The following is an 11058-nucleotide window of genomic DNA, read 5'->3' on the forward strand; positions in this document are numbered from 1 at the left end:
GGAATTGGGGGGATCTGATAGAATCATCTCCCTCAAATCTCCCCAATGCTTCCTTACTTTGTAGCTGCCGAGTGACCCTCCAGTCCTACAACACACCCTGCCTGTTAGTGAATCCCCTTTGTACATACTGATGCCTTTGTCTGATGCAGCCTCTCCCCTCTTCTGCTTCACAAGCTCCTCTTCATACTTCAAAACCCAGGTCAAAGGTGAAACCACCTCAGAGCTAACCAGGAAGTTAGCTATTTCCTTCTCTGTGCTTCTCTATTGTGGCTCTTCTTACCTCTTACATCACACATCTTATTCACTGCACAAAAATGGTATATCCACCTTCCCAACTAAATGGTGAACTCCTTGAAGGTAGGGGCCATTTTATACCCACCTTTGTATCCCCAGGGCCCAGCCCAGGCCTTGTGGCTTACGGTAGGCACCCGGCCTGTGTTTAGTCATTAGAATGAATCACCAGTCCTTCTGTGAAGAGTTTGCTTTCCTGTGCAACTGGCAGTCCCTTCCACAGCATGAGTCCTTCCTCACCAGGAACCCTCAAGCCAGAGGGAGAGGTTTTGCTGAATGAGAAGGCTGATTTTCAGAACCCCAAACCAAGCTGCCTTCAAGCAAACTAGAACCAAATTCAGTTACTAACCTTTAAATCAAAGTCTTTCAAGCTCTTGTGACCTCCCCCAACAGTAAAATCGATGTCATAACTAGCACACGTCTATATACATATCTATAAAAGTGCCAACAAATATTACCATGGAAGTTATTTTTTACTTGATTTTTAAAAAGGTTTTGACCTAGTAAATCAAGACCCACATATGGGTCATCAACTGCTCTGATAAACATTGCTTTAGATGACTCATTTTATAAATAGGAAAAATCAGATCCTCCTACAAATATCCAAGCAAATAAGTGCTTATGACCTGTGTGCCCAGTAAGTCAGAGGGAAGGCTTTTCTTTCCCACTTAGAACAGCCCAGCCACAGGGTGTGAAGGGCTCTGAACCACGGCTGTTTAGAACACTTTGGATCCCCCAGCACCAGGAATCAAATGAAGCAGTGTCAATCCCTCCCACAGCCTAATACAAAGGAGGCCCCATCTTTGTCTTTCTCTCTCCTTAAACCCTCCTCCTTCCTGTGCCCAGGAACTATCAACAGAGAAGCTGATACTTTCCTCACACGCTAGACCCCAGCTGCTCGCCAGCAGGCAGGAGTATCTACTTTATTCTCTCTGCCATCTTCTGCAAGGATGAAATATTTTAAAACAAACACTGGGATTGTCAGGCTTCTGCACTGCACTAACATTTGTCTCATGTTGCAGTGTCTGTAGGACAATTAATGCTCTTTCTATGAAAGCAGGAAACACGAGGGTTCCCCTCCTGTATCTAAATCTTTGTCAAGTTTTTTCCTATTCTCCTCTCCAGAATTTACACAGAGGAGAGGCAGTGCAGTGGGGTGGGTGGCCAGGCACCAACATAACTTGAAACTTTTTATTGTACAGGACAGTGGCTACAAAGATCCAGGAAGACCCACTGCTTGGGCCCAACAAAAGACGGTATTTGCCCTCTCAATTCAGAGTCCTCCGGGCTGCCAGGGGATGGGCTTTTTCCTCCATGGCTCTGGTTGAAGATCCATGACAGTACTCAGGACAAGAAGGGCCACATCTGAGCCCCAGCTGTTTGGGGATGGGTGGATAAGGTAGGACAGCTTCATCTCAGTTACTTGGGCGTGACCCTGAAGACACGGATGTGGATGGCAGAGTTGTTGCGGATTCGGGTGAGCGGCTCTCGTGAATCAGTCTCCGGTTCCAGCTCATCGACAAGCTCCACGGTGGAGGTATTGGCAGCCACTTGCAAGGACCCGAAGCTGCCCGCCTGCAGTTGTAGGGCAATGTTGATGGCCCGGTTGATGGCCAGGCCCAAGCCGTGAATGTAGATCTCACTGCAAGCGTTCTGACCCCGCGCCCCTCCGTCCAACAGCTTCTGGCAGCGGGCCAGCTGCGCCTTAAAGTCAGTCTTCATGTTGACATAGATGTCATTGGGCCTCCGGGGCAGGCGGTGGGGAAGCCGCTTCCGCAGGGTGTACTCCACGGGGTCCAGCTCAGCCTCGACGGTCCCGCGGGGCTCTCGGTTTTCGGCCATGCTGTGCGCCCTGGCACGGGAAAGGGACGAGATGAGTCAAGGGTGAGGAGCATCGTACGTTTCCTTCCAAATCCTTTGGGTTTCCAGCCCAAAGGGTGCCCCCGGGAGGGGGCGCACTCGAGGTCCCTCTTCCCTTCCACTCTCAGTCCCCTCCCACTCACCTCCAGCTCCCGCAGCGGCCCCACCCTCAGTTCCCGGACATTCATCACAACGCTCCCCACCTCGGGTCCCTCCACCGCCCCCTTTCCCCAGCTCTCCAGAGCCTACTCTCTCCGGTCCCCGTGTTCTCCACGCGCACGCGGCCCGCTCCCCTGCCAGGCCACTCGAGCGTTGCGCCGACCGGCCAGAGCAAGTGGCGCTGCCTGCGACCACAGGGACCCCAGCAGGGAAGAGGGGCGCGCCGCAGGGCCGCCGGAACGCTGAAGCCCGGCCAGCGCGAGGCGTCGGAAAAGGGTGCTGAGTGCGCACGCGCGGCCGTCCCCCGCGCCGCGGCTAGGCCTGAGAGATCTACGAATCACCTTCCCGGCCTCCGTTCTCCCCGCCCCTTTCCTCAGAGCCGCGCGATGTGTTTGAATAACGCGAGGCTTCCGAGGCTGACGGGATCTACCACGTGTACGCATCCCAGGCGGGGCGCGGAGGCGGGAGGCGGGTACCAAGTCCGAGTCCGGGGAGGATCTGGGTAGGGCAAGCTCTGGCTTTTTGCGGCCAGTCCAAGTCCCCGGTTCGCGAGGGGTTGGGGGTTCCCCAAGGGGAGAATAGAGGAGAGGAGGCTATTGTGGGGGCTTGGAGAATTTGGGAGTCGGGGCCTTCCAAAGATGGTAGGGAGGGCGCCGAGTTCCATAGAACGTGATCGGGAAGGTGTCTGCGTCCGTCGCAGTTTTCGGGTCAGGAGGCGTGGCAGAGTTGGCAGAACCGACTTCCCGCCCGAGGTTCGCGTCGCCCAAAGACCGAGAGCGGGTAAACGAGTACCGAAGCCCGGTCCTTGTGGGACGACAGCGCTCTGACACCTCTCTGCAGTTAACGGGGAGCCGTCCTCCCATTTCTCTGGCAGGGCTGACTCAAAGGCCAATCCCTTGGGGACCGAGGGCTATGAGCCGTTGTGGTTGAATCGCTATGAACTGCAGCTCGCTAGGCTTCCGTGTCCTTCACTATCTCCGGGAGCCTGCTCAAACTTATGTCCATTGAGTCGGTAATGCCATCCAATCATCTCATCCACTGTTGGCCCCTTCTCCTGAGCCGTAGGCCTCCCCCTCCCAAGCGTTCACGGCTCTTCCTTGTGGCCCCCCTGACCCAGCCACTCGGACCCCTCAACTGCCCTCCAGCTCTTCGGTCACTGCGACCACTCGGGAGCTGGGACGTACGCCCCCTGGCGGGAAGGGCAGCGCAGCACTTTGGGGGATTGGTGGCTCCCCAAGATCACTGGGAAGGGGCTCTCTGCCCAGATTGGTTTAGCTTTTGGAGAATTCCATTCGAAAATGAGTTAGACCTGCATTGGAGACCTCAACTACTCTCCTTTGAAGTTTCCTCATCACTCAAATAGGGATGACAATTCCCATCTTGCTACTGAGTTTCAAAACCCAATATAACATAAACTGTAAACCCGCACGTGTGAATTGGCATTTTTATGTCCCCACAGACCGCTCTCTTATTGCCTAGGGTGGAGTTTGACCCCATATGACTAAAAGGTTGGAAAGAGGCCAGGCTCTTGCGAACTTAACCTCCCAGCACCATTTAAAGCCTGCGCTTCTCCTTTTAAGCTTCAGATTCTTAGGTTTGGTGGCGTTTATTTGGGGGTGAAGAGGAAAGGCTGGCTACAACTCTTCTGCCTCAGTAGTGACATCTGAACTGAATTATATATGTGTGTGTGTGTACCCTGGGTCTTAGTTGGGGCACATGGCTCTTTTAGTTGCAGTATATGGGATCTAGTTACCTGCCTGGGGATGGAACCCAGGCTCCGTGCATTGGGAGTGTGAAGTCTTAGCCACTAGACCATCAGGGAAGTCCCTGAACTGAATTTTGATGAGCAAACAGGAGTTCTTCAGGGAACCAAGGAGTTTTCTGGAATCACTGAACACTATTTTTAAAAGAATGGACTCATAATCCAAGTTTTCACCTCAAGGAACTAGAAAAAGTAAAGCCAAAGGGAGAAGATGGGAGGAAATAAAAAGAGCAAATGTCAATGAAACTGAAGCAGAAGTAAACTCAGACTACAAGCTGGTTCTTTGCAAAGATCAATAAAATTAGTAAGCCTCTAGCAAGACTGACACGAAAGAACAAGAGAAAGAAGACTCAAATTACGATTCCCAGAAATGAAAGAGGGAATAGCATTAAAAACCCCTCACATTATAATATACTTAGAGAATAATACTAACAACTCGACAGAGAGAAATTCCACAACAGAGATAAAGTGGAGGCATCCCTGGTGGCTCAGACAGTAAATAGCCTGCCTGCAATGCAGGAGGCCTGGGTTCAATCCCTGGGTTGGGAAGATCCCCTGGAGAGGGCATGACAACCCAGTCCAATATTCTTGCCTGGAGAATCCCCATGGACAGAGGAGCCTGGCAGGGTACAGTCCATGGGGTCACGGACTCAGACACGACTGAGTGACTAAGCACATACTGGCAATAAGCAATCAGAAGTCAAAATTTAAAATCATTTACAATCATTCCAGAGAGGGGGGAAGAGGATGGAGGAAGGGAGGGAGAGGGAAAATAATTTACATATAAGTTTAACAAAAACATGTACAAAATGTGTATGCTAAAAAATAAACAAAATGCTAATCAAAGAAGATCTAAATTAATGGAGAGCTAGATTGTGTCCATCTATTGGAAGACCAAAATATGTCAGTTCTCCCAAAGTTTCACGCAATTCCTATGAAACCCCAGCCAAAAGTTTTATAGATGTAGATAAGTTCATTGTAAAATTTACATGGAAAGGCAAGGGAAGTTAAAGCAACTTTGAAAAACGAAAAGTTGGAATCACACTACCCGATTTTAAGACATTGTCTAAACACAGCATCAAGACAGTGTGGAATCTGCCAAGGGGCAGGCATAAAAGTCAATAAAATGGAGTAGAGAACCCAGAAACAGGTTCACACAAGTACAGCCAGCTGATTTTTGACAAAGGTGCAAAAGCAGCTGAATGGGGAAAGAATGAGTCTTATCAGCAAGTAGTGCTAAAAAAATTCAATAAATAGGCAAAGAATTGAAATTGAACCTCAGCCCAATGCAAAGAAATTAACATAAAATGGATGGTAGATCTAAACATAAAATGTAAAATTATAAAACTGTTAGAACAAATATAGGAAAAAAGTCTTCATGACATATAGTCAGGTAAAAAGTTCTTAAGATACAACCCCAAGGGCACAGTCCATTAAAGAAAAGAATTAATACATCGTACTTCGTCAGAACTAAAAATCTTTTCCTCTGTGAAAGGCCACCCAGCCACAGTCTGGGAGGAAAATACCTGCAAATCACATATCCAACAATGGACTTGTCTCCAGATTAGAGAACTCTCTAAACTCAAGCATTTGAAAGCAATTAGCAAATGGGCTTGGAGAAGGCGATGGCACCCCACTCCAGTACTCTTGCCCGGAAAATCCCATGGATGGAGGAGCCTGGTAGGCTGCAGTCCATGGGGTCGCTAAGAGTCGCACACGACCGAGCGACTTCCCTTTCACTTTTCACTTTCATGCACTGGAGAAGGAAATGGCAACCCACTCCAGTGTTCTTGCCTGGAGAGTCCCAGGGACGGGGGAGCCTGGTGGGCTGCCATCTATGGGGTCGCACAGAGTCGGACACGACTGAAGTGACTTAGCAGCAGAAAATGGGCTTGAACAGAGGGTTCTTTAGCAAGCAGGGTATAAGGATGCCAAATAAGCACAAAAGATGTTCAACATCATTAGCCATGATGGAAATGCAATTAAAACCATGATGAGATGCCACTCCCCACCTACTGTTTGTTCTGTTGTTTAGCCGATAAGTCCTGTTGGACTCTTTTGTGACCCTACAGACTGTACCCTGCCAGGCTCCTCTGTCTACGGGATTTCCCAGGCAAGGATACTGGAGTAGGTTGCCATTTTCTTCTCCAGGGAATCTTCCTGCCCCTGGGATCAAACCCAAGTCTCCTGCATTTCCAGGCAGATTCTTTACCACTGAGCCACCAGGGAGCCCTTACCCCCCTATTAAAATGTCTAAAATAAAAAATTGTGGACTTTCCTTATATCAATAACCTCAAATATGCAGATGACACCACCCTTATGGCAGAAAGCGAAGAGGAACTAAAGAGCTTCACTTCTTGAAAGTGAAAGAGGACAGTGGAAAAGCTGGCTTAAAACTCAGCATTCAAAAACCGAAGATCATGGCATCCAGCCCCATCATTTCATGGCAAACAGATGCGGAAACAATGGAAACAGTGACAGACTCTATTTTATTGGGCTCCAAAATCACTGCAGATGGTGACTGCAGCCATGAAATTAAAAGACGCTTTCTCCTTGGAAGAAAAGCTATGACCAGCCTAGACAGCATATTAAAAAGCAGAGACATTACTTTGCCAACAAAGGTCTGTCTAGTCGAAGCTATGGTTTTTCCAGTGGTCATGTATGGTTGTTGAGAATTGGACCATAAAGAAAGCTGAGCGCTGAAGAATTGATTCTTTTGAACTGTGGTGTTGGAGAAGACTCTTGAGAATCACTTGGACTGCAAGGATATCAAACCAGTCCATCCTAAAGGAAATCAGTCCTGAATATTCATTTGAAGGACTGATGCTGAGGCTGAAGCTCCCAATACTTTGACCATCTGATGCAAAGAACTGACTCATTGGAAAAGACCCTGATGCTGGGCAAGATTGAAGGCAGGGGAAGGGGACAACAGAGGATGAGATGGTTGAATGGCATCGCCGATTCAATGGACATGAGTTTGAGCAAGCTCGGGGAATTGGTAATGGACAAGGAAACCTGGCATGCTGCAGTCCATGGGGTCACAAAGAGTCGGACATGACTGAGCAACTGAACTGACTGTGGTCTAGTGGTTAAGTACCTGCCTGCCAACGCAGGGGACTCGGGTTCAGTCTCTGGTCCGGGAAGATCCCGTGTGCCACAGGACAACTAAGCCCGTGCACCACGACTACTAAAGCCAGCACGTCCGGGAGCCTGTGATCTGCAACGAGAAGCCCCCACAATGGGAAGCCAAAGCACCACAGCTAGAGAGGAGCCCCCACTCTCTGCAACTAGAGAAAGCCCGTACTCAGCAAAGAGGACCCAGTGCAACCCCAAATAAAAATAATAAAAAACTTTTTTTTGACAATAGTGAGTGTTTATGAGAATGCAAAGAAATTGGATCTCTCATACACTGTGGAAATCTTCAATGGTCCAGTCACTCTGGAAAATAGTTTGGCAATTTCTTCTAACCCTAAACTCACACTCACCACATGACCCAGCAAGAGCACTCAGGGAAATTTACAAACTTGTACATGAATGTCCACAGCAGTTTTATTTGTAATAGCCCCAGATCTGAAACAATCCATGCGTTTTTAAATGGGTGACTCGTTAAAGTGTGGTACATCCATATGATGGAATACTACTCAGCAATCAAGTTGGAATTAAGGAGACTTGTTAGGCTGCTGGAAGACTAGAAACCTCCTTGAACAATACTGGGCCGAGCAGTTCATGGTTTACTGTGAAAGGCCAACAAGATGAGCGAGACAGTGTGACCGACCACTGCTCAGCAGGGAGCATGTAGAGGGTTCAGTGGACCCTCAAGGAAGCACAGCCAATATAACCTTGGGGGATGCAAGGTTCCAAAGGAAGCAAGGTCTAAGGCGAGGCAGGAGTATCTAGTAGTGGGGCACAGATCCTGTAGTTCCTGGAAGGTCTGAGCTCTAGGAGATGGGGAAATCGAAGGAACCAGCAGAGGACTCAGAAAGAGAAGCTGGTGAAGTAGGAGGAAAACCAAAGGAGCATGGTGATACGGAAACCAGGTGAAGAAAGCTTTTCCTGGAGGAGGTAGTGACCAGCTGAACTGAATGCTGATGACAGGCCACAATGGATTTATCAATGTGATCATTTTGCATTGGTGACTTGGTAAGCTTTTACACTTGACCAACCAAAGAACTTTGCTTAGGGCAGCAATTGTAAGGCCCATTTTGTCTGATAATTAACAATAAGCACTGTTAATGAGCTATCATTCCATTACTCAGGCTGCCTGTCTTTTCATGATATCTAAAATGTTTTCCAAACTCTGACATACAGATAAATATAAAGGCTTGCAACTTAGGTGGGTGAAGCCAGGTATTGTAATACACTGATCTGACACTAAGATGGTCCTTACGTTTTTGCATTTCGTGGAAGGCAAACACTGCAGGGGAATCTGCCATTAGGAAAAAAGGCAGAGAGGTTGGCTGTTCAGTCTTACTTGAGACCTCCCTTTCATCTCAATTAATCATCTAACCGCATCTCTGTTTAGTTCAAAGCTTCCAAATTTAAAAAACACAAACCATTTCACAGCACAGTACCTGAATAAACAAAAACCTTAGGTCCAAGTGATTTCTTCATTCAGAAAATTTTCTTTAATTTTGTATAGAAAATTCACAGTTCCGATTTATGTCATTTCGCGAAGAGGCTGCATATACAATTCAACTTCCACAGTGTCAGCAGCAGAAGCATTCCCACTCTACAGCTGGGGCGTAATCACTTGGCCAGGACCACAAGATGGTACACAAGGAACCCAAGGTGACCGATCATTCATTCACTCCCAATTTTCCACCCTGGAGTCTGGCGTGCTCTCCCTAGCAAAGTACTCCTCCTCAATCAAAAGCATTTTCATGGGGACTTTCCTGGTGGTCTAGTGGTTAAGACTCTGCACTGCCAATTCAGGGGGCACAGGTTCAATCCCTGGGCAGGGAACTAAGATCTCACATGCTGTGGGGTGAGACCAAAAGATTAAAAAAATGAAATCATGCCAGCACTCAAAGCCCTAAGCTTTAAGTTCCTCTTCGCTTCTTGTCCACCAGGCAATCCACGTCCTCTTCTCCCATCATCCTAGGCTGTCACGATTCTAAAGCCAATGCCCCCTTTTCTCAAATCTACCCAAATCCTGCCCTTCCTGCCCCACACAAGTCACCACTTTCCCTGACTGCCTCCACTTCACAGGGACCCCCCCTTTTCCCCTGTAACATTTCTCTACCATAACTGACAATCTCATGCTTGCTAATCAATAATTAAAACAGGCTAAAACCTTACTCAGGGGGTAAGACACAATCTGGAAAAGTGAAGAAACGAAATGGCAACAACAAACGTTTTGGAGTAAGAAGACACAGCTGCCAGAACTGAGACCCTTTTCCTGTGAGAACTTGACCTGAGAGTGGATTCTGCTGATACATTTTCATACAGCATGAACAGTGTGAAAACCCTGGGCTCAGAAGTCCCTGCCAGCTAACATTTGTGAAGTGCTTGCCCTATGCCAAGCATTGTGTTCCTGCGCTCTACCATACAATCCAGAGACTCAGTGATTAGTAAAGTGCCCAAGGCCACAGTCTGGAATGGATGCAAGCCCTCACCTTTTATAAAAATATATATATATTTATTATTTGGCTGCACCGGATTTGGGTTGCAGCCTGCTGAACCTTTAGTTGTTGCACGTGGGATCTAGCTCCCTGGCCAGGGAGTGAACCAAGGCCCCCTGTATTGGGATCAGGGAGTTGTAGCCACTGGACCACCAGTGAAGTCCCAACAGTCCTCACTTTAAACAGTTGGATTTTTCAGCCTCTGAGCAAGCAGCCTCACTGACTATACTGAGACAGGAATCCTGATTGCAAGAAAGTCAAGGGAACTGAAAAAAGCAGACATGAAAACTGCAAGTGCATAAAAGCCTGGAGTGTGCTCCGTGCAAGAACAAAGGGCCTTCCTGGTAGCTCCCGTCCGTGATCCGTTTTGGCACAAGACAGAGGGCTCAAGTTCCAAGTTTGAATGTACCTTTCCCGGTCCTGAGGATTACATTGTTTTTGGTAACGGCTGCTTTAGAAAGCTGGGGAGTAAGAGTATACATTCTGGAGTAACTTCCAAAGAAAACGGTGAAAACACACACAAAACTTTTTCATCCTAAAAAAAGTTCAGGAATCGGAAAAGTCATTCTTGAAAACCTTTTTAAACAAAGACGGTGTCAATCTATTTCTTATATTTGCACAGTAGTTTCTCTCTTGCCAAAGCCTCTCACACGCACCTATTTTAATTCTTTCAGCACTCTGGAAAGAGAGTGGAATGGGAGCTGGGGATGAGGCAGAGAAGAGCCTCAATATCTTACTATATAATAGAAACTGAGGCCCGATAGCGTTAAAGCGTTAAATCCTTTGCCCCTGAGGTCTAGCGGGCCACTCAGTGGAGGAGTCAGATAGAAACTCCAGATCTCACCAGCGAGCGCTGCCGCGGACAGTTTCTAAATCATTCGGCTCCTCGTTTACTTCATACACCCCGGGATATCTGATGAACACACCTCCGGGTTGCATGTGGTCTTCTTCAACCTAGGCGGGCTTCCCGGAGGAAGCCGACCGTCCGGAGACCGGCGATGCCGCCAGCGGCGGCCTTCGTCGCGATGGTCGCGCGTCACGTGCCGGGGGCTGCCGGGGAGCACCCCCCCGGGACACTCTCGCCGCCCTCCCCACCCCCGGCCCGCGGCAGGCAGGGTCACGTGAGGAACCGGGCTCCCGGGTCACGTGCCGGGGGGGGGGTCCGGGGGCGGCGGGCGTCCGGGCCGTGCCCGCCGGGCAGGCGGGGAGCACGCCAGGCCGTGCGGCTCAGAGCGGGCCGGAGCCGCGGAGGGGGGCTGTGGCGGTGGCGGCTGCGGCGGCGGCGGCGGCGGCGGGGGCGGCCCCGCGTCCGCGTCACGTGGTGTGAGGCGGGCAGCCATCTTGCTACAAACACAAACAGAGAGG

General features: G+C 49.1%; 1 protein-coding gene across 4 annotated transcripts; it reads right to left on the reverse strand.

Annotated features, from left to right (window-relative positions):
* Positions 1-745: 745 nt before the first annotated feature.
* POP7 (POP7 homolog, ribonuclease P/MRP subunit) lies at positions 746-10934 on the reverse strand. 4 transcript variants are annotated; one of them, XM_040262215.1, is made up of 2 exons: positions 10538-10934; positions 746-2143 (listed from the first exon to the last, which is right to left on the reverse strand). In XM_040262215.1, exons 1-2 carry the CDS (start codon positions 10630-10632, stop codon positions 1711-1713), a joined length of 528 nt encoding a protein of 175 aa, XP_040118149.1. In that variant the 5' UTR covers positions 10633-10934; the 3' UTR covers positions 746-1710. The 4 variants fall into 4 exon arrangements, with proteins under 4 accessions (XP_040118149.1, XP_040118165.1, XP_040118158.1 ...); XM_040262231.1 differs by lacking the exon at positions 10538-10934 and adding an exon at positions 2401-2592; XM_040262224.1 differs by lacking the exon at positions 10538-10934 and adding an exon at positions 2355-2590.
* Positions 10935-11058: the final 124 nt, after the last annotated feature.

This window comes from Oryx dammah, unplaced genomic scaffold (assembly GCF_014754425.2).
Source record: "Oryx dammah isolate SB20612 unplaced genomic scaffold, SCBI_Odam_1.1 HiC_scaffold_2, whole genome shotgun sequence".
NCBI classification, from domain to species: Eukaryota; Metazoa; Chordata; class Mammalia; order Artiodactyla; family Bovidae; genus Oryx; species Oryx dammah.